Below are 24,197 nucleotides of genomic sequence, written 5' to 3' on the forward strand. Positions count from 1 at the left end.
CCTCACCCATGTCAAGCCATGCCTACACAGACGAGGGCACACATCCCTCCAGAGCCTGAAATGAAACCCAAGATTCCAGAGTCTCACCAGTCCCCTGCTGTCAGCAAATATCTGTGAAATTATCTGGCAAAGTGTGTGTCTCCTCTCCTGCTAGTGCTGGTCCACAGAGGATGACAATCTACTACTATTAGTTACTCTATTAGCCCAAGTGGCAGAAATCAGTGTAGTGTATCTAAAGGTTCCAACCTGCCTGATGATGCCAATATGATGTAGATGCCAATATGATGCCACATGGTGGGCGTTTCTGTTTTTTCAATATTTGCACAGGAAACCTTAAGTCTGGCATATCCTAACTTGCATGCTTGACTTTGCAACCTTAATAATGTTCTTTAAACATCTTTTTTTGTGAAATTTATATTATATATACATACACATACTACATACCTACGGTATTATAGTTGCCCTTATTTTCCAGTTTTCCTTAAGATACATTTCTTGTTAAATTATTTGTATTGCAGAAGCACCTAGAAGTCCCAGTCATGGGCCAGGGCTCCACGGTGCTAGGTGCTGCACAAACATGGTTATCTAGGTATCTAAGATTCTCTTGTACTTTTTTTTAATACTTACTATAGAATATATCTTGAAAACTGTAGGTACTGAAGTTATTTCTCTGCTAATACTTATGGTTGGATACTGCACCGCCGAAGCCAATGGGAAGCTTGCCACTGAATACAATGAGGGCAAAATGAAATCCTTTGGGCTCAATAGTACCTTCAGGCACAGCCCACAGTAAGGGTTGGATTGGAGCTACCCTGCCCTGGCAGAGCTCTGGGTGGTAGAGTTGCAGAGTGCCTACTGGAACTCCTCAGTGTGGAAGGAGAACATGCTGCTACTACACCTCTTTATGGGATGCTGGCTTACTACTCCCAACATGGCCAACCAGTACCTCAAATGATGCAAGAGAGCAGCAGGATCATGGCCTGCCTACCACACTTAGGTGTGCTGTGTACCCCTGAAGCATTAAGGGCAAAGCAGCTCACCCAAGCACAGGGACTGCAATTCTGTCTGGTTCTTATGCAGGCAACAAAAGGGGGAAGGAGATGAAGGATGATAGGGTCTCTTATGCCCTCCCCCAGCACTGTGCATTCACACAAGCAGAACCTGGCCCTTAGTTATTGAAAGGCAGCTGGCAAGTGTTTAAGACCACCGTTGTGTACATATTGCATTCTGGATATACTTCTGCCTGAAAGATTCCTGGAAAACTTTCTGGAGAAACTCTATTTGACTGCAACAATAAATAACAAAGACCAGAGCAAAACACCTGCATATCTCCTGCTGATGATCAGCACACATATTTAAACAGATGTTTCTGGTTTTAGGTATGTTCATATTTGATGGATCTTTTATCTCTTGGATTAAGACATTTTACCACTAAATAAAAAAAGGACTAATCCAACTACCAGCACAAACCTTAGAGTCCTCAAGTGCAAAAGGAATAATAATAATTAATAATAAAAATAATAATAAAAGACATGAAACTGACTGGAAAATAACCTGATCTCCCCTGATTTTGTTTGTTTAAAATCTTTAAATTAGCACTTAAAATTGTAAAATACAAAGGAAAGTTACTGATTCTAATGTAACACTGGTCATAAAAATCTGGTTTGCTGTTAGCTTCCTATCAATCATCAAAATTCCACTATGAATCCTGACTGATAATAAATTGACAATTAATGATAGTTTTCCTGATAAAGGAAGCGGAGTGATGAATTTAACAGTTTCATGGGCTGTGGCTGTCAGAGCTATTTCCTATTTTAGGTTATCTTCATCATGCACTTAATTTCCTGCAGCATAATATGGTTAAAGGAAAAAAATCATGGAGCAAATATTTTAGTGTTAAAAAATTAATCTGAGTGCTGAAAAGATCCCTATCAATTTGGGAGAGCTCAACTCTACAAGCTGGTGAAGCCCCCATTGTAGTGGAGAAAATAACAACAGGACAGATCCTCAATTGGTGTAGCTCCATGGACTTGTTCACACCAGATTCTCATTCTCAAGAATGAAAGTTTTATCCTGTGACATGATAAATCCAGCTGTGATCCTTCTAAAAGCCATAAGCAGGCCTGCTTGTTTCAAGTCAGTTAAATTTAAAAAAAAACTGGATCACCTTAACTCAGTAGGACATAAGTCAGGCTACAAGACTGATGAAAAGTGACTTTTTTCACTTACCCAGATAAAGCATGTGATTAAATCAATCATAGATTAGCCACTCTAACTGACCTCAGTCTTTAATAGAAAAAAATTTAGATTAGCGGACAAAGAATATATTAAGCAGTATGTTATCATGTCAGTTGAAATAAAAAAGATCTTGGGTAAAATTTTCACAGGTTTCTAAGTGATTTCTGGGCCTACGCTGCATTTTCAAAAGTGATAGGCATTTAGAAGCCTAAGTCTTACTGAAAGGCAATGGGATGCAGGTTTCTAAATGCCTACATCACTTTTCAAAAAGGAGCTTGTGCTCATAAACTTTTGCAGATTTTACCCTTTAACTGACCCTGTCATATTTACGGGTCTCAGCACTGTGATTGATCTTACATGAGGCCTAAATCTGATCTAACTTCCAGTATAGCATTGTAAATCAAGAGTAATCCATTGAAGTCAATGGTGTTACAACAGTGTAAAAATGGTGTATTGGAGAATCAAGCCTTGTGTTTGTTCTAATGCCTAAGTACAAAGACAGGGTGACTGAGAATCAGGCCCTCTTAAGCCCTTCTTTATCACTCTGGTAGTGTAATGAGGCCCTAAAGTGGGTGAAAACAACCCCTGAGAATATTCCCAGTGCAAAATGTCTTCCTAACCACTGAAAAACTGGTGTGAAGTCTCTGCACTGGCCCTGCTGCCAGCCCCTGGCATAGGGGACATGGCTGGAATATATTTCACCATGACTATCCTCTGCTAGGAGACCATGGGATGTAAAGCCTAAGTTTATACCAGGCACCAGTCTTGCCCCTGGACAGCCCAGAATGTGGGAATGCTAAGGTGCCTTTTATTCATTTTTATAAGCCACCTTCCCTTCCCCTCTCTCACATCCATCCTTGCCCTAAACATCGGAAAAGTGCAACTGAGAATTAGGCCAGCTGGACAGATTTAGGGTCTGAGCTCTCAAACACTTATGCATTTGAATATATCTACTCATGCAATTACTCCCACTGAGTTCAATAAGCCTACTCCCATGAATAAAATTTCTCAAATGGGGAAGCTTCTGAAGTATGGGGTCATTAAATTGGAATGTACTCGTCTATCTTAAACCTTTGTGCTGTCCTTCTAAAAGTCTTATATTTATTTAACTGATATTTTTATATGCGAGTAGTTAATAATGTTTAGGAAAGATCTCTGATATCATGTCAAGAGAAAGTTTTTTCTTTCTTAATGCCAGTTTCTATGGTAAGCTTTAGTTTCATGACAATTCATTTTTTTTTTAAATAAACAGTTTACATCTCATCTTTACCCTAAGAACAACAACATTTAGTTTAAAACAGCAGTTCAGCCTTACCTATAGTTTAAAAGGAAGATCCTGACTGCTGGTGATTATTAAAGATCTCATGATACTTTTTTGCAAGAATAGGGTAGTTAGTACCAATGCCCTAGCTAGATTCCAGTGTGGTAACTAGTTATACTTGGCCTACCTATTATAATTGTTATTAGTAATATTTATATTAGAACTCAGAGATAATAATGAAGACAGAAGTTTCATAGGATAAGTCTCTGTAAAAGCACACGTGAAGACACAGTCACAGTCCTGAAGCGCTTGCAATATGAGAAATATATTTACTGTATATTCCCCCTGCAGGTTTATTTGCATAGATTTTTCTCACTTCCTATCCTACACAGTAGAGAAATGCTGCCGTGGGCTGTTAAAACAGATGCTATGTTCCACTACAGAGGTGGCTGCATTTCCTTGGTATGTGAAGCAAGTGACTCCTGTTTCTAGTTCATAAAGTACTTTGGGATTCTTCAGGATGAAAGGTGGTATATAAATATAAATTATTATTATGATGCTCAGGGGCAATCCTTATGAATTTGAGCATCCTAAAGCCTATACTTCAAAAGGTATTGGCATAGACAAAAATTTATTCTTACTGATTTTTCAGACAAGAGCATGGAAACAGCAAAGAAATATTTCATAAAAAGAGCACAGTTAAAAATTGGAGGCCTCCCTCACTGCTCTGAATTTAATATTATACTATGCTAAAACTAACCATCAAAAAAACCAAAACAAAGGCCATTAATAAAGATCTCACAAGGGAGCTTGGACAGATTCCAAAACAATGGGAAGGAAGAGTTCAGTTTAACTAAGCCACTGCCTCAGGGTAGCCCTCAGAACCGTATTACAACAATCGAACAAGCTCAGGACCTCAGCCCCACAGGATACTATAGCAATCAACTTTACCTAAACAACAAATATAACATGTGGGTATATGAGAACTGATACCAGTCCTGAAGATGCTTTGTTATAGGGAGTAGGATACTATAGCTAGAGATACTTCAGGCACACAGAGACTGTGTGCCCACTGCTACACCCCATTGTTGGGTGTTACTTACTAACCCCCCAGGACAGCTCTGCTGGCTCATCTTTATGGGATGGAGCCATGGCCTCCCCAACTCTGTGATCCCTTGAGGTGCAATACTTTCCAATGGAGCAGCCCATGCACTCCTCTAAGCACAGCTTCAATTCTGCCTGACTGCAAGAAGGAGAAAGGGGAAATGTAAAGAAAAAGAATCCTAAATATATTATTTTAAAAATATATTATTGGGGTGGGGGGAAAAAAGAGTGCTGATTTGTGATTTTTGAACACTTGGAGTTTGCAAAACTGGAGGTTTAAGAATCTAACACCAATTCCATGAAAAAAAAGTACACATGCACAAAGACCAAATGTGTGTTTGCCACTCAGGTAGATGGGTATCCTGCCACACAATTTGTGTTTGTAAATTACAGCTTCCGTGTGTGTGTGTGTGTGTGTGTGTGTGTGTGTGTGAGAATGTGCATTTCTGTGGGCACAAGTACTTGTATGTATATTTTTAAGGCTGAAAAATTGAGACTGCAGCTAAAAAGTTAGCTTTCAACTTTTAGAAAAAATAAGCCATACAAGAAAACATAGTAGGGAGCTTTTATAAGCCCACCTGAAACTGACATTCAGTTCCTGGAAGCTCCTTTTCATGTGGTACACCTCATACATACCAGGCATGACCAGTGAATGTAGCAATACTATACTGCCCTACAATTAATGCAAACACGAATGTTACGGGCCATCACGCTTTTTGGATTCATGTGATAAAATAAGTATGATATACAAAAGGAAGCTGTTGCTTTTCAATGGACAAGTAAAGTCTCTAGGAAATTTCAAATGTTATATAGTCCAGACATACACATCTATCAGCTCAACAGACAGAAATACATATCCTACATGAGGTTTTCAGAAATCTGGAATTTTTGTGAAGTGAGATGCCAGCTGTTTTTGATACTACAAAGAGAATTTTTGGACATGCAAATAATGATTTTAAAGCCTATTTTCTTTGTTAAAAAAATCCTAAATACTGTTTGGTCACAATATTGTCTTTATCTATGCCCAAGATTAAAAGTGAAATAAAATTTAGTATTTCTAGTTTGATTTTGAACTTATCATCCTTAGTAAACATTAGCCCAAAAACATTTTGAGAAAGTATGTTAAGTACATATAGAGAGATGTAACTTATATAGAGATTGCTTGATAAATACAGAAAAATATCTGTTTCCAAAATAAATGGCTGATAAGGTGTTTCCTTTTAATTAAGTACTGCATTTAGTCTAGAAGAGGAATTACAAACGGAAGATGATCCGTTTTACAGATTGTTGAGACAGGTACAATTCAAGAGGATGCCCGAGTCACATTTTTACACTTGCTTTGTTTTATGGAGTCTACAGATAAATCACGAATGTAATAAAAGTGAGATAAGCACTAGACAGCCTAATAACAAAGATCTTGGAATAAACACTAGGAAGTGATCTTCATAATATTCTATCTTCCCTCCTTTCTTCTTTACCCTCCATATAATAATTTACCTTTAGAGTAGAGTATTTTCCTACATAGATGGAGAATTTTAGATAGCAGATACTCCTTTTTGCTTGCAGCAAAAAGGTTCACATTGCTATCACTCAGCTTATATCACTGAACATGTATCTTGTAAATATCTGTTTCCCTTATAAACATGTTCTGCATCCTAAAGCTACCATACAAGTTTAAAGGCTAAGGTCCTGATCCTGCAGAGAGCGCCATGGGGGCAGACTCAATTCATCGACATCTTCTAATGCCACGTGCCTTGAATGGAACTCTATGTAGATACATACAATTCTGCATTGGAATCCACAACACCCATGCAGAGTTCCAGGGACTTCAGTGAGTCTCTCTGTGAGCATAAGGGTTCATACATCCCAATGTAGGATTGGGATCTAAGCATCCAACCAATCCTGCTCCCATTGAAGTCAATGCGAGTTTTGCCATTAAACTCAGAATAGGGATCAGAGTCTAAATTGGCCCAATCCTGCAATCCTTATGCATGCTTTGAACTCATACTGAAATTAATGTACACAAGGACCATAGAATCAGGCAAGCCTCGGTTGAGGTAGGAATTATTCTGCCCAGTTATCTATTCCTTCTTTCTCGCTCTCCTCCCTTCCTTCCCCTCCTTCCCCCTGTAAACTCTAAAATTATTGGACTAGTTTTAAATACAGTAAGTGCAAAAATGTCACCAATTTTAGAAACAATTAAAAAAAAATAGTTTCCTTTATTGTCTAAGGACCTCTGTAGATAAATCTAAAGGAATGTGGCCCTTAGCACTGGCAGAGGGTCTGGTTGAAGAAAACTAATAAATTAGGGGTTAAGAAAAGTAAAGAAAGAAATTCAGTGATTTTCCAAATCACCCTTTCTTTTTATTAAAATTATAATACATATTCAGGAAGAGATACAGGAGGTCATTAAATATGGTTATCTAAAAATCCTTATGACAGAGTGGATTTTGGAATGTGTGTTGTTTGTTGGAACCTAACCCTACAATTCCAGCATTTGAAATAGAACAGATGTGTAAAATAACAGGAAAAAAATCCAGACCTGTTGTGACAAATTCTTATCCAGTCTTTTTGGAAAGATTTAAAATAACAATTTCTATTGCGTAGTCTGTGATCCTGTTGACGTCTGTGTTCAATTGCCCAGCACTCTTTCATATACATAAAACGAGAGGTATTTTTTGTGGAAGGAAGCTTGGTCAGTGTATTTGATTGGTGAAATAACTTAAAATCTCATTTCTACGGTAGCTTCCAGCTGCCCTGGAGCACAAGTTAATGAGATCACATGGAAACATATTGCAAACCAGGAAACATATTTTACACAAGACCAAAACAGTGGAAAAAATGTTAAATACACAGCATACGGATGCTTAGTTTTGTACATTTCACCTTTTTTGTTTGTATTAGCACATAGGAATGTTGTGTGCATTCTGAGTGTATATAATAAAACGTGAAGAGAGGCTCTCTGTAACTGAAAGATATTTTTTGTCAAATTGTCGTATTATTTCCCTGGAAATTTTAAACAAAAAGAAGCAAGCCTCTTTCAATGAATTTAGACTAGTTTATACCTTTGGAGGGAGAACACAAAAGCCTTTTTAAATATGTAAGAAGGCCCCAAGGGATTTGTCCGGTGCTATACAAACCAAGGGCCCAATCCTGGAAGGCACTGAGCATTCACTACCCAGCAACTTCATTGGAACTGAGGCTAGGTCTACACTACCCCCCCTGAATCGGCGGGTAGAAATTGATCTCTCGGGGATCGAATTATCGCGTCTCGTCGGAACGCGACAATCGATCACCGAATCGACGCTCTTACTCCACCAGCAGAGGTGGGAGTAAGCGCCGTCGACGGGGAGTCGCGGAGGTCGATTTTGCCACCGTCCTCACAGCGAGGTAAGTTGTAGCTGAATTTGACCTATCGGAGCCGCTATTCGTGTAGCTGAATTTGCGTATATTAAATCGACCCCCCCCCCGTAGTGAAGACCTGCCCTGAGAGTGCTTAGCCCCTCCCAGGATTGATCAGCACTGTACAGGATCAGGCTGCTAAAGAGAACTCAAACAGATGCTTGAGACCTTTCTACCTACAAAGGAGGAGGAGGAGGAGGAGGACTGGGTTTGAGGCTGAAGAGGCACAGTACTGTTTGTTGTGATACAAGGTGCCACAATTTGTTTAGTTGACTTTTGAAAACAGGAAGATGATAGGAAGATGCCACTGATAGGAAGATGCCGCATTGATTAAAGTGTGAAGTGGGGAGAGAAGAGGGTGGTGGGCATAGGTGTTTTCCCTACATAGCCACCTTTTCTCTTCACTTTTAAAAACACGGTTTAAGTTTAACTTTCATCAAAGTACATAGCTTGTTGTGCCTGAAAATTCACTGACTTTTATGATCAGAATTATAGGTCTTAGACTAGCATTTGAATTATTTGAAAACAAAACTTATCTTTTTCTTTGCTGACAATACAGTGTTACTGTTGTGATAAATAAATGGGACAGGATCTATTTGTGTTACTAGTTCCAATGAGGTTTTTTTTAATAATTGAAAGAACAATGTCAGAAAAATCCTTTGTCCTTCCACGCAAAGAAAGGCAGATGTAGCTTTCAGATGAAGGGAGCATAGTGTATAAGGGTATTGTACTGCATAAAATAACCAAGTCATGTTGTGTTTTTGTGCCCTGAATAAAAAGTCAACATGGAAAGAGCCCTGGAAGACCCCCATTAGCAGGCATACCTGTGGGGCATGTCATTATTTTATGAGGGGAAAAAATGAAATGTTGAACTAATTAAGTAAATCCAATGGTGTAGCAGCACCATGTTGTCCTACTGACTGACAGAGCCATGGTTCTGACTGTACCTGTATTCCTTGTCTCTAGACTGCCAGGAATGGGGTTCTAGTCTCCTGGGAAAAGAATACTGTCTTACCAGTTTAACCCCCAGATGAGTGACTCTTAGAACTGCATTTTTTACCACTCAGTGTTTTCATGAGGGTCACTCCACACTCCAAAGATGCAATATTATGAAATGGCAAAATAGAGCAGTTAAATATTTGCAGTTAAATATTTGCAGGTGGAGAAGTGGAGGAACTGTGTTTGGGAAAGGATAGTTGAACAGGAAAAGGAGAAAAAGTACATATAAAAATGTTGTTAGAATTTCTTCATAGATTCAGGAAACCTTACCTCATGTATGATGTAGGACACAGAGACTTTGGTTTGGCCCATTGGTATGGATGCTGTGGCACGGAAAGGTACTGATCACAGAAGTTTCCTTTCCTGATGTGCTGAAACCCAGAAAACTCTTCTGGTGATAAATCAGCAGTTGGTGATATGGTCCCATGATCTTCACCACTTGGTTCAGTCTTGAGAGTCATGGATGGAGTATGATCTATTGCAGTCTTCCTAGATTTAATAGGAATCCCATCATTCATGTCTATTGTGCTGTCAGTGGTAAGGGCATTGATAGCTGCAACTATAGCAGAACTGGTATACTGGTTAGTGTTTCCCAGCCATGTATCATCAGTTACACTAACCCGAGGAGAACTCTGAGGAGAAGGTGTTGGAGAGTGGTGTGGTGAGTAAGAGGTCTGCCTACCATTTAGGCTGTATTTTCTTTTGTTACAGGGAGAAGATGGTCTTGAGTTGCGAGCACTTAGCCAGTTTTCCTCTGTAATGCTTGTTCTGGGAGACGTAGATGGAGAATGTCTTGGTGAATTAAGCAAAGTACAGGCCACCATACTGCGTTGATATCCTTCCTCAGTGTCAGTGGTCTTAGGAGACACACATGGGGACTGCCATGGAGATGTCTGGGGCGAAGTATAAGGATAAGAATAATTGGATTCATAGGAGGAAGCTTCAGAATTGCAACTTCTGGAAGACAAACTACTTGCTGGACTCAAGCAAGATGGGTCTCTGTAAGCCTCAATGTTTGGTAAATTCAAAGTGGCAGTAGAAGGTGATCGCTTGGCATTTGGGATAGCTTCCTCAACCTCAGCATCATGGAAAAACTGGTTGTTATTATGATGCAGTCCCGGATAAGAGGTTATCTCAATTCTGGGGCTTTCTAATGCTGGAGCTCCATTAGGTCTGACATTTGGAGACAGATAATATCCAGAGGCCCCACCATCAATGTGTCCTCCATATCCAGAAGGATGATTTGTTGATGGGACAATTGAAATGACAGGATTGGATGTCTGAAGGCCATGACATGCAGTTGACAATGAGGAATGTGCCACATTTAGAGGCAAACCGGCATTTATATTTGAAGATGCATAATTATAGTGTTCTGAAAAAAAAAATGAATGACATGAGGTGTGTTGCACATATATACTAACCTACTAGCCTACTGAGTCTTAGTGGAGCATGATGCTATAATCACATGAAAACACTGGCATTCCTGGGCAATCTATAACACAGACATGCAAAGTAGTTCAAATACTGGAGGCTGGTACTTTTGAAAATATTGGTATTTTGGTGGCACAACAAGGCAAATCATCTCTGGGGAAATTGAGTTTCTGTATCTCCAAGGCACTCTTCTGAACAGTCTTGGATACAAACCTTAAAAGCAGAATTCTGCCTTCAAACCACAGAGCTGAAAGACTGCAGTGATATTGCAGACAGAAACTTGCACTTGGTGTAAGTGAGCCATGGTCCCCAAAGAGAAAATAAATAATAGTTAAAAAACCAGGGTGGAGAGAATATAATATGAACAACATGATCAAATACATTGCACTGAAATCACATACAACTAGAAGTTCCACTATGGTACGTTTCCAACTGGTTCCAGTTAACTCGATTTTGGAATAGAACAAGTCTATTGGCCTACACTGGTTTCTGGGACAAGCCAGCAGAGACCAGGTAAAGGATTCACACCGTGATGAAATACACTAGAATTCCATTAATAAATAATATCCAATAATCCTCTTATCATTTGAGCACTGACTGTGTTCTCTCTCTTCACCTGTATTTTATCAATTTCGTAACATTAATTACAATACACATTTTGAAGTGCTGGCACAGTTACACAGTTGGTGCAGAAATCTAGAGTCAGAGATCATCAAACAATTCAATTTGAATCAATACCATTTGGCTTACTGAATGACCATTAGTGAGTCACATGAACTTCATATGCCTTAGGCCCCAATTTTTAAAGGTATTTAGGCATTGTGGCACTCAACATTACCACACTTAACTGATTTAGGAGCTAAATGTAATTTACAAGAGGAATTTTGGGATTTACTAGCCAAGACCCCATTGACTAGGCTATCCCAAATGCTTAAATGACATTTAGACTCTTAAATCAGTTAGGTGTTGCAATGTTGAGCAACATAATGCCTAAATGCCTTTAAAAATCAGGGGCCTCTGTCTATTGGACTATAAAGGGCTACATTGTACTTGCTCTCACATGGTGCACTTTTGATTGGGACTTGGAGGAAGGAAATGAGGTAAGGTTGCACACAGCCTCTCTCTCACCCACAATATCTCTGTGCAGGAGCCAGGGATACCTGCCATACTGCTCCATGCTAGTGCCCTTCTGGGGCTGCAGCCGTAGCCTTCCCCTTCACACAAGACAGCAAAGCTAGCTGGCCACCAAAGGCAATGCATCCTCCACCCCATTAAGAGACGATGCTGTGGGCACAACTCACCGGTGTCTTTCCGAGCTCCTTTTGAAGTTGAGACAGCTCTGGATCACCCCTCCTGCAGGCCAGTACCCTTACACACTATCTAGCCCCATATTGGGAAAAGAAAACAAAGCCTTCCTAAAATAGCCCCTGCAGTTTGAGTTCAGATGATCCTTTGCTTTCAGTTTAATTCCCTGAATTAAAACTACAACTAGCTCTAATGTTCACCAGCCTTTTAAGGATTTTGTTATGGAAGAGGTACCGTCTTCATTCCTGAATGATAGTAATATTGGAAGTAAGGCTTCCCTACAATAGAAGCCCTTTCACACACACTGTTTGTTTCCTTCCCTCTCCAGAGGCAAACACCCCAGGCAGTGATCATGCCTTACCTTGCATGCTGAGATCCGGAAAAGCTTTGTTAATTTCCACAGCTGTTATTCCCAACATGACCCAATCCTCAGTAGCACTGAATATGCAAATGAGCTTCTGAGCTTGTTGCACCAGTGCAGGAGCTTACTCCGTTCCTTTTGTTTATCAACCCTACTCAATTTGATGCCATTATCCAGCTAAACAGTGTTCAGATTTCTTAATGTGAATGATTAAAGAAAGACTATATTTACATAAAATTAATATATTTTAGCTATTTGATAGTAACTCTGAGATGTTTATACTGATTTATATCATGTCAGGCACCATTAATGTGTTCAACACCTATTTGAATCACTTTCTACTTAGCCTTAGGAAACTAGCTATTTACCAAGAGAGGTTCATTACATTACCCTAGAACATGTTACAGATGAAACAAGACTATTCAGAATATATTCTAGTTTGACACTTTAACCAAACACCGTGAAGGGAGGAGATACCTTAAGAAAAATGCTATTAAAAAAAAACCTGGCCACTGTCACCGTTCACAAGGGTATGTAATTTTGTCATCCTCTTCTTTCTTCCTAGCAGCATGCAATTGATAAGGCTCTAATCTTTCCTCTGTATTAATAAATCTTGTTAACCTGCATTATTTAAAATAACCCTTATTTCATGCCTAAGAATAGGTTATTTCGTACTACGCCAACCCATAATCTGAATGGCAGGGAGTGATTTGTAAATAGATTTGGATCTAATGAAAGGCAGCATGGTCCAGTGCTGGCAGGCAATGGACTGAGACTCAGGACACCTATTTTATAGTCCCCGCTCTGCCACTGACCTGCTGTGCAACCTTGGGCAAATCACTTTGCCATTCTGTGCCTCTGTTTCCCCTCCCATCTTTATCTGTCTTATCTAGTTAGAGTGTAAGTTATTTGGGAAAGTACCATCTTACTCTGCATTTGTACAGCACCTAGCAAAATGAGGCCTTGATCTCAGTTGGGTCCCCTAGGCAGTACTGTATTAATTATTAATAAATAAATTATAGCCATGGAATCATTTCCTTCTGTGGTCAGAAAACATTCTCATCAATTAGTTAAAAGACTCCTCCCATAATGCAACAAAAAGGGCATATATAATAATATACCACCTAGCTAGTAAGCCTTGGTGAAATGCATCTACAAGGAGACTTTTGAGAAACATACCTTTTAAGCACCACAAGTTAATTGTCACATGTCCATCATGTAGAACCCAAGCAGATTTTTTAAAGAATTTAATTGTCACTGTTTTGTTAAGGTAAAGTAGCAAACTGGTGGCATCTTAATAAGACATATTAATTATTATGATCACCATAGGTGACATTCATGCCAATATAATTAAGGACTTGTCTTGAATTCCATAATAAACCTGATTTATTTAGCAATCTGGCCACCAGAATTCCCTGGGAGGTGAAGCTTGGTGCATAAAGTTCTAACAGTCACAAACAACTTAGGTATTTTGAAAAGAAAAATTTGAAACAACAAAGCAAATCAAGGCATTACATTTCTGAGTGGCTACCGAGCATGCGTAGTACATGTCCAACAAAAAATTCATCTGGATTTTGACAAGTGGCGTGAATTCACATGATGGGTAGTGACAGCTTTGATGGTGCCATTTTGGAAATTAGCTCAATAGTCTGCACCCAATGCGATGACATCCAATGGACAATTATGGCACTGCACAATATTGGGCCTTGTATTGTGTTAGCACACAGTAGAATAACAAATATTGGAACTGAACCCCTTGTTTTGTGACAACTCCTAAGCATACTACTTTTCACTATATGGTGACCTAGAACTACCCTTCTCTCCTCCCCCCAATTAAATTATAACATAGAAGTTTCAATCCTTCTACAGCCTTAGGGGCCTGATCTTGCAAAGTGCTGTTTGCCTCTGGAAAAGTGTTGAACACATACACGGGTTTTTTTGTTTTGTTTTTGTTTTAAGGGTGACAAAAACTGGCACCTCACATGGACTTCAAGGGGAGCTAAGGTTGTTCAACACCTTTTCACAGACTTGACAGAGTTTAAGACCAGAAGGGACCATTTGCTCATTTTGCAAATCACAGGCCATCAAATTTAACTCAAGCACTCCTATATTAAGCCCAGTGACTTTTGTTAGACTAAAGCATTTTAGTCCTCAGGAGTCCACAGGCACAAAACAGGAGAGACCAAGGGGCCACCATTGCCTGAGTCTCCTGCAATGGCAGGGAATTGATTAGGTTGGATATGCCCTGACAAGCCCTAGGAAATGATCCATTCCCTCTCTCATTTTGATGGTAAGCTCCTATAGACAGCAGGCCTCTATATTTGTACAGTCTCTAGCACACTGTCTGAATTCAATCCACAAAGAGAAAGGAGCTCACTCCTCCTCTTCCCCCCCTCAGGTCCCTGCCATTCTGATCTGGGAGAAAATTCCTTCCCGACTGCAAATTTGGTGATCAGTTAGACCCTGAGCATGAAAGCAAGAGACACTGGCCAGGCATCTAAGAAAGAGGATTTTTGAAGATCAGACTATTTCTATTTAGTTGCTTAAGTCCATATTTTCAAGATGCCTAAGGGAATTCAATGGGCACCTGATTCCCTTGGGTCCCTTTGCAAATCTCAGCCCTAGGTGCCTAACTTGTGGCATCCAGATTTGCAAAACATTGTGACATTATTAATTAATGCATTTGGACATCATGCACGTCCCAGAGGACAGGGCAATAGATGGTCACTGTGTAAGTAACACAAATGCAGCACATTAAACCTGCACACTGAAGAGCTGCAATACTATACTTAGAGTGTTGCTTTGACTGAAAGTCAAAACTTTGGAATGTAGCTCTAGTGATGCTCAGGGAGGTGGAGGATGGGTGTCTCCAAGATTCCATTACAGGGTCCAGTTGCGTGTGACTGGGAGCAACTCCAGCACTGAAAAAGTGGCAAGTGACATCTCCTCGGGATGCAGTGACAACACTCTTCTCTCCACATGCCAATTTCAGTGCCAAACAGTAGGTTTCGCCCCAAGGATGAAAAAAATGCCATTGGACTCTCACACTGTGTCTCATGGAGTCTGAACTGTACCATCTAACTCAACATCAACTAAAGACAAGCCTGAAGCAAAATTCTAGATCAAAACACACCTGGCCCCCAAAGCGGGTGGGGGGAGGTTTGAAATCCAAACTCAGCTCCGGATTTCATCACTAGCTCTTCTTTTTAACAGGTTGGAACCAAAACCCCAGATGCAAACATCCCCAACTCTACAATATTTTCATAGATTCATAGATTCTAGGACTGGAAGGGACCTCGAGAGGTCATCGAGTCCAGTCCCCTGCCCGCATGGCAGGACCAAATACTGTCTAGACCATCCCTGATAGACATTTATCTAACCTACTCTTAAATATCTCCAGTGATGGAGATTCCACAACCTCCCTAGGCAATTTATTCCAGTGTTTAACCACCCTGACAGTTAGGAACTTTTTCCTAATGTCCAACCTAGACCTCCCTTGCTGCAGTTTAAACCCATTGCTTCTGGTTCTATCCTTAGAGGCTAAGGTGAACAAGTTTTCTCCCTCCTCGTTATGACACCCTTTTAGATACCTGAAAACTGCTATCATAAAATTCAGACGTGGATCCTAATATTACAGGCTTCTCTCTCATTTGGATGGTAAACTCCTATAGACAACCATCCTCTGTGTTTGTACCGAGGATTGTTCAATAGATTGCACACTCAGTAAATAACATTTTTCTTTCTGGACTAAGTACACCTCAAAAGTCGAATGTTTTCTCCATTCCCACCCCAGCTCCCAAACCAAGAAATGCAAAAGGGCTCCCTTCCCTGCAAACATTATAGCCTCTATCTGCCCCGCTCCTCCTCCTCCCAACACCGCTGAGGATCCAGGGGGCCGCAGGATCTGGCAAAAGCAGCACTGGGGTGCCTCCACCTCCTGTTGTTAGGAGCAGTACTGTTCTTAGGACAAAGAGAGACAACCATACAAACCCCCTTCCGCCTCCGCCTGGCCCCCCCAAGCACGCCACTACTTTTCCTATTCCTTCCCAGGGAGCAGCCCCGCGTTGTGGTCACTCCTACGAGCCCCCATATAGCATCTCAGCACCACGCCACCTGCAACATGGAGCACGTCGTCAGAGCTCTACAACTAGGGAAGCCCTGAGCCCCGGCAAAGGGGTGCTGCTGCTGCCTAGTCTGTACCAACCTTTGCCACCGGTGCAATCATCGCCCTGGTTAAACTCGAAAAGAAAATCAAAATCAAACTCTTGGTCTTCCTGCAGGCCAGTCATGTCTCAGGAGGCGGCCGCGGCGCCCAAGCCGCCAACCCCACCAGCTGGGCGGCAAGGCGCAACTTTTCTCAGGCTCTGCCTGTTGTGTCTCGGAGCTGGGACACCGGGGGATGGGCTAGAGCCGATGGGCTGCTGCTCGCTCCAGGCTGTGGGTTAACTGCCGCCGGGGCTGTGAGCAGTGGGAGAAGCAGGCGCTGGTCTCCTCTGTGATTTCTGTGTAATTCAATCAGCCGGAGCTGCTTGCTGCAGGTACAGTCACCCGGCTGCTGCAGGCGGCTTCTGGGCTGTAATGTGACCCTCCCTGCTGTCTGTGTCTCCCTGTCTGTGTCTCTGATCCTCCCTCTCGTTGTTGATGTTTCCGGGTTTATATAAACAATCGAGTTGCTCTGCCTGCCTCTCGCTAGTTCCTTGTTTTAAAATTAACTGGCGCCGGGGGGTTAAGAGACCGCTCAGGATTCCCCGCTGCCCCGCTCCCCACCAGAGAGGCGCTTGGACAGGTGGGCTGATTAGTCAGAGAGGGTCAAGCTGAGTGATGGTCCTCGCTAAACTCCCGATTGCCGCGGGCAGTTTTGCTGCCCTTGCTGATGTCTCTTTTCTGTCCCCTTTTTTTGCTAACGTGAACCGTAAAACTGAAACCCACGCTCCCTTCCCTCCCCCTCCTACGGACACGTGTCTGCGCGCTTCTGACAGCGCTTTGCTCCGCCGCTTTATGTGGTTACTAATACCGCCAGGATGAACACACTCTCTCTCTCTCTCTCTAGCCCTCTCCCCCGCCCTCCATTTTTGCAATGTTCCTGAACTTCCTTTAAAAAAAAATCTCTCTCTCAAGAAAGTATGAACAAAGCGAAAAGACTGCAGAGGCTCTCACAAGCCACAGCTGCGAGCTGGAGGGTGGCTGTACTGCGGGATGGGGGAGCCGCCATGGAGTAGGAACCTGGGAAATGAAGGGGTTTCTGTTCCACTCCACCACATTGGCAGACACATTTTAATTGCCACCGGTTTCAAGTTTCCCGGACCGCACTGATTACAAAACGGGGAGGGGGGGGAGAGTTCTCTCTTCTTGGCTAACTGACAAACCTTAATAATGGGCCCTCATGATGAGGAGTTCAGCTTGCCAGTCTGTGTGGGTTGGGGACTTCAGGTTGCAGTGCAAAGCTGTGCTACATGCTAAATGTCGTTTTCTGGTCACAGCAGTGCCCCTGGGTTGCCTTTCTCTCTCTTTCTCTCTCTTTTTTTTTTTTTTTTTTTTTGGCTAGCCATAATATTTTGCATTTAGTTGCAGCACCCACTAGTGCCAACTGCCATAAAAACACATTACAACGGGACTTTTAATATTATCTATTGTATTGTACACGTACGGTGGGGGAAAGGAGAAATTCCCTTGGCCAAGTCTTCAAGTTCATACTGAGGGGAATTTGCAGATTGTTTGACAATCTAAAAGAGAAGCACAATGCTCCCCCCCCCCCTCCCCGAATTAGCGGTTCACATAAACGTCGTTGTTTCCCCCTCCTTTAAAGCTGACAAGAAAAGTTGCAGTGCTCTTTGAATGGTGTCTGCTGTATTTTGCCCTGTTTTGTTTTAAAAGTGATACTTTATAAGAATGTTGTTCTTCTCTATTTGGGAATATATTTATTTCGGATTATACGAGCCAGTTTTAAAGACTACAAAATGCAAATGACCTCACCGCCCCAGGAGCCAGGACTGAGATGAAACTGTTGAGCTCCCAGAATTTTTAAGGCTGGATTTCAAAGGAATATTTTTAAAGCCGTTATGGAAACGACATTCCCTTATAAACTCAGGGAATACCATTTTCCGGGCTAATGGCTGAAAACTCCATTACAAAGTGCCAAGAAAATACAATTTTTTTTGCATCAGAATTCATTCTGTTTTTTTCTTTCCATCACAAAGTGTTGTGCTGCAGTTACAAATTATCTCTCATGATTTACACAGCGCTGGCCAACATCTGTCCTCAGGCAATTTACTAAACTGATGTTGAACTTGTGGTGGTCTCTGACTTATTGTCTGATTGTTACAGATATTGCTAACGACTGAAATGTCCCTAGTCTTCACCTACAACTCCAGAATTGGGAGGCTGAGTGGGGATTGGTTTTGGAGCGAACCAGACTGTAGTGGCTGTGGATAGCACATCTGTGCAGTCGATTGGCAGGACAGACTGCTAATACATTATGTAATGCTTGTGTACCAACCTTCTTTGCTTTTGCAGGGTTTCCATTATTTCTTTGCCCCCAGCTGTTTGTTCTAAGCTGCAAGGCTGAATCACCAGAGTATGTAAAAGGCCTTGGCATCAACTTAAAACAACCCTCTGGAACAGCAGGATCACTAAGGTGCCTGGCTTAAAGGTTTTGAGGGAGCAGAAGAAAATGGTGGGAGAATGGAATGCCTTCTCCACCAAGGCTAATAAATGTACTCTCTTTCTTTGTCCTCTACAGCCCAGCACTATCAACCTAAATCCATATTCAGACATCTCAGACCGTGGTCTGATTTTCAAAGAGGCCGAAGAGCCATGGCTGCTATTGACTTCAGTGGGAATGCTCAGCACGAGCCTGAAAATCAGGCCAGGTATTGCTGCCTAAATATGGATTTGGTGCCTAACTTTAGGAGTTGAAAACGCTGGGCTTTGTGGCCGCTGGTTTTCTAGGCGTTGCTACTTTTCGCTCAAACCGGTAACCTATGTAGAACTTCTCCTTGAGCCTACATATTGCGAGTTTCATTTTCTTTTTACCCAGCTACACTTCGCTTTGGTTTGCCCTGTTTTAGAAATAGTTCTCAAGCAAATGTTTATACTTTGTAGCCTTTGGGTTCTGAATTATAGCTAAAAGCGCAGGTAAACTAGAAGTGCACTTCCTGACCAAAAAACCCAACAAAACCCCCAAGTGCTCATAGTCACTCATTAGGTTATTACTGCTGATCCAAGGGAAGACATTCTATAAAGTCAGTATCATTCCTACAAATGATTAGTTTTCCATCACTTCAGACCGGTTCACCTTCCCTTAACATATGAAATAGTAATAAAATATTTGTGATTAGCAGGACATATTTGTTCTCCATCTGAGTCCCTGCCAATGATACACGAGGAGGAAGGGAGACTCATTACAAAATATCCGCTACATTTATTATTGAATCGTTTTCATTTTTGTTTTTACACCCTGGTACCTTCGATATTGATCGATGGTTCGGAGCTATTTATTCACAGACAGTTTTATTTGCCAATCCAACAAATATTAGTGTCGCCGGTGAAATGTTGAGATTGGCACATCGCCTCTGAAGAACTGTGTAGGAATACAGAACTCAAGTGATGGAATGCGTTAAGATTGAGTGAATGTGTCCTGTCTGTTAACAACCTGGATTAAAACAATGCCATTAACCTAGGGAGACCCTCATTTCTTAAGGGAAAACCTGTTCTATTTCTATGAAGAAAAACTCTGTGAATGGTTGCAAGGTTACATCGACACTCTTTCCGCCCCCCCAAATAACTTTGAGGCAGATCCTCAGCTGGTGCAAATTGTCATAATCCCATTGACTTCAATGGAGCAATAACAATTAATACTAGCTGAGGCTCTCGCCCCAGTTGTGTTCACCACAGTCTGAAAGACAGTTTCAGCTTTAAATAACAGTAATGTTTGATTAGTTTTAACGCACAGCCCTCCACACTTCGGTAGATTCCAAAGCATCATTGTACTGCTCCATAAGGCTGTATATAGTAACTTCCTCCCCCTCCGCCCCCCAGAGTGATGCGATAGTTTCTTCACAGTTAAAGTTTAAAATAACATATTTGATTGTTGCCACTTGGCAGTAGTAAGCCTTAATTTGCAGAGAGTCAATCTTTACTTGTAGAGTTCCCCTATGTATTTACTGCATTAGATCATTCTTTCTGTTGGCCTAATTTCTAAGCCCCTTGAAAAATATATCAACAATAAAGTGAATTATTGCAGATAGCTTGTGACATTTTAGCACAGGAATCAGAAAAGTTATTTAATTAAGCAGGAAACCATAGAAATAAAGAGGAATCTCTCTTTTTTTAACCCCCCCCCCATTTATGTTTTTGCTTTTTTGTCTTCGGGATTATTTTTTGAAGCTAGAACATTAACTGTTTTTGAAGTTAAACATTTTGGAAGTCCTCTGCATGCAGCATTTGAAAGTTCAAGAAGGCAAAAGCCATGAAATCTCTACTAATATTGCAATACGTAACTTTCATCTAAAGAGGCGTTTGAATGATTTCAGTATCAGAGTCCAATAATCCAGCAGCATATGTAGTTATTGTACGGGAAGGATTCTTTCAATTGAAATCTAGTGAAACCAGCTGTGCAGAAAAGGTAGACACTGAAAAAGTAGCCTAGCATGCTTGTGCAAACTCAGAAAATAAGCAGCATGTTCTATACTTCAGAACTGCTCGAATAAACACTATTGACTAATTTCACTATCAGCTTTTTAATCACCATGTCCTTTTAAGATGGTTTTAATTACACTGAAGAGCGGTATATCAAACGCCCTCCCACATTTTGAAGATTGAAGGCTTGAGTCTACACTGAACCCGGTAACTGTACTGATTCCAAAACAGAAAGCTGAAACGTACATGACACCTGCCAAGAGAGGAAAGTGACTTATCTGTGCTACAGTCTGTCATTCATAACAAAAAGAATGGTGATTCCACCAAAAGGCTTTGATTGTAATACTATTCTGTAAAACAATAGTTTTATTATTGTAGAGAGTGCCACGAGTTCCCGATGCCTTAGGGGAGAAAATGTCCTGGGACTAGAACTCCCATTTAAGTCACTGGATCAGGCCCTTGGTTTAAAAAAAACAACAACTAGGGGTCAGAGGTCACCTTATTTGCAACCCTAAACATGTGCTAACAGTAAAATATTTCAAAAGACCTGCACCCATAATCTTTTCCCATTAACTTGGCTAATGTATTTTCCCATTTAGAACATTTTGGGACTATGGGTACCGAAAGAGCATTAAAAAAAAAAAAAGGGAAATGCGTTGTCGTGAATAGCATAATGTGTACTGTAATTGCATGTTATGAATTAAGGTACAGTAGGTGTGAGAAAATATTCCCCCTCGTGTACATGAAAGAATAACGTAGTAGGACCTTTGGAGCTTTTGTTTGTTTGTTTTGATACCCTGGAGGAGGGATCATCATTATTAGGTTTCAGATTACCCTGAGACTTTTTGTTTTTACAAGGTTTTCTAGTTTTTCGAAAGGTTACACATGGTTTTAGTTATAGGGTGTATTCTAGCTGAAAACCATATAGCACTTAATCATAATACTGTCGTTTCAAATGTGCTATTTGCATGTCAGGAGTTAGTGGTTAAAAATGATTCAACAAGCTAACTTCGCTCTGCGCACTATAACTCCGCGAAACATTAACACACAGCCATACTTTAACTCCACAGTATCCTGGGATGCCTTCAGCTGGACAGAGAACTGTTCCACCCTGAGTCTGCATTAATCAAACTACAAAATACGTTTAAAAATGGCTCTGTTGGGGTTAAATCTAAACAGCCCCTGCCTGTGATTCTGACAGGTCCACCAAAAAAGCACTCCATTGTATTTTATTGTGCCGCCTGCAGCTCAAGGATCCAGAAGCCAAGGCCAAGTTCATGCAGCGCAAGAGGAAAAGGAGACACCTATTGGCAAAAAGTCGCATTCAAACCTCAAGGCTGCTTTGGGGAAACACCAGGGGGACACCGCTTCCCAATCACTGCAGCCAGCGCCAGCAGCGGCCGGTCCTCTTCCTCCGCGACACGAGTTGCCCCGGGCACTGTCCCGGCCACACTCTTCCACCCTCCTCCCTAAAATGCAAATCCCAAGCAGGAGCAAACAACGGGGCATGCAAAAACCCTTCTGAAAACCCCAGGTTTTTACCTTCCTCTGCTGATTTCATGCTGCTGCTGCTGCTGCTGAAGGGGCAGGAAGAGCGCTGCAAAGCCACCAAAGTTTCTCTCCCTCTAGCTGGATCCGGAGGTCCGGCTAGAAAGTGCTTGGAAGTGGGAAGGCCAGGGCTTGGCATCCACTCGGCAAGGAGGGGGTGAAGGTGGGGTGGGGAGGAGGGGGATCCCTCTCGCTGCCTCTCGCTTCTTTCGCCCCGCTTCCCGCGCTCTCTGGCTTGCTTGGAAACCGAGGTGCGCTGTGTGTCACCCCCCTCCCCTCCCACAGTGGAAGCCAAACCCTAAAGGGAAACGTTAGATGGCAGCAGCTGTCCCCAGGGCAATGTCACTGAGAGGAGAGGGCGAGCGAGTGGGCATAACCCAGGCAGTAGCGCTGCGGCGAGCCCTGCTAGGGAGCCCCTGGGAAGTTCGTCTCTCTCCCTCCCTCCCGTCTCCCGGGGTCTTATGCAGGGGGGTGTATTTTGATCAGTGAGCATGAAGAATCTGTAAGTCTCTCTCTGACGCAGGGCTGCGCGGAGACGGCTGCCTTTTTAAAGCTGGAAAACACCCCCCCACCCCCAGCGCCTTCCCGTCCCAGCCCCTCTCCCCGCCCAGCGTCCCGTGATGTCACGGGGCCTGCCAGCTCCTCTCAGCTGCACGCGCGAGGAGCCAGCAGGAGGCTTCAAGCTTCAGTGCCAGGGAGAAAAGTCCAAGCGGAGCCACCTCGCTCTCCTACCTCTGATTCTGCTGAAGAAGCAGCTCCTGCTGCTGCTGCACAAAGACTTGGTTTAATCGGAGCACACACGCACACACACACACCCCTCCCCACCCACAGAATCTGGCACCCCCCCAAAACTCATTAGATTTCTAAAAGTTTGTGAGTGTCTGTTTCAAATGAGTAAGCAGCACATTTAGTTCATGAAATAAAAGGAGGGAAGGGAGGGAGCGGGGGAAAAAAAAGCCCTGCATGCTGAAATCATTATGTAAAAAAATCGCAGGCTTCCCTCGCTGTGGAAATTTGGAAAAGAGCATCCACTGGCAGGCAAGAGAAAGGAAAATCCCATTCTGCTAAATTACTTACAGACTCGACGGACTTGATTTCAGCCACTCAGATTTATTATTAGTTTATTTATTTATTATTCTGTAACTATCAGAGCAACACAACCTCGTTACATCGCTTAAGAGCTGTGGAAAAGGGACCAGCGGAGGGGTCCATCCACAGCCCGCAAATAGCATCTCACAGGACCTGTCCTCAGTTCAAACAGGACACAGTGTCAAAGCTTGCAGTAACTGGGAGCGACAGGCTTTAAAAGAGTGCGCGCCGGGGGTGGGGGGATATTAGTTAAATCTTCTCTTAATTCAGTCCATTTTCCCTTTCAGCTCCTACCCTCTCCCTCTGCCCTCGCAGCTGGCAAAAAGGGCCATACTTTCTTGTTGGAGTTGGACAGCAGCAAAGGGAGAGTTAGGGCGGTTAAAATATCTGGTGTATGAAAAAAAATCATAAATCTGTTGCATGACACCCAGATGTGGTTTAAAATAAACCCAATATAAACGAAATCCTGTCTGCTTCTGGGGAACAGGAGGCCATAGAAGATTCTTTGAGGCAAATTATTGTACTAAGGCATTACTGAAAATGTTCCACCTCAAACAATGAGCCCCGAGAAAAATATTTCCCCCCAAATGAGGAACTGTCCATTCAGATACAAAGACGAAGACATGTCTTTCAAGGCAGACTTTTCAAAAACTTTTTTTCAATCATCTAAAAGGGATTTTGTTAATCTATAAATATGAAATTCAAGTGAGCTCAATGTTTGCTTACTCTAGCCAACTTCAGTAACTTATTCCTACAAGAAATGGAACCAAATTACTAATTATGAGAAAGCAAAGATCTAATTGTTTCAGTTATCTATTGTTA

General features: G+C 41.9%; 1 protein-coding gene across 3 annotated transcripts in view; it reads right to left on the bottom strand.

The window, feature by feature from the left end:
- NFATC1 (nuclear factor of activated T cells 1) overlaps positions 1–22,819 on the bottom strand; it is a 147,399-nt gene extending 124,580 nt beyond the window's left edge. For 2 of the 3 annotated variants that reach the window (XM_034762487.1, XM_034762485.1), the window contains exons 1-2: positions 22,281–22,819; positions 9,275–10,376 (exon numbers count right to left, since the gene is read on the bottom strand). In XM_034762487.1, the coding sequence (XP_034618378.1) occupies positions 9,275–10,376; positions 22,281–22,425 (1,247 nt within the window). In that variant the 5' untranslated portion in view covers positions 22,426–22,819. Of the gene's footprint in view, positions 1–9,274; positions 10,377–16,305; positions 16,742–22,280 lie in introns of those variants that run through there. The other variant, XM_034762486.1, reaches the window with a different exon arrangement.
- Between the last annotated feature and the right edge of the window lie 1,378 nt (positions 22,820–24,197).

Source organism: Trachemys scripta, chromosome 2 (genome assembly GCF_013100865.1).
Source record: "Trachemys scripta elegans isolate TJP31775 chromosome 2, CAS_Tse_1.0, whole genome shotgun sequence".
NCBI lineage: Eukaryota > Metazoa > Chordata > Testudines > Emydidae > Trachemys > Trachemys scripta.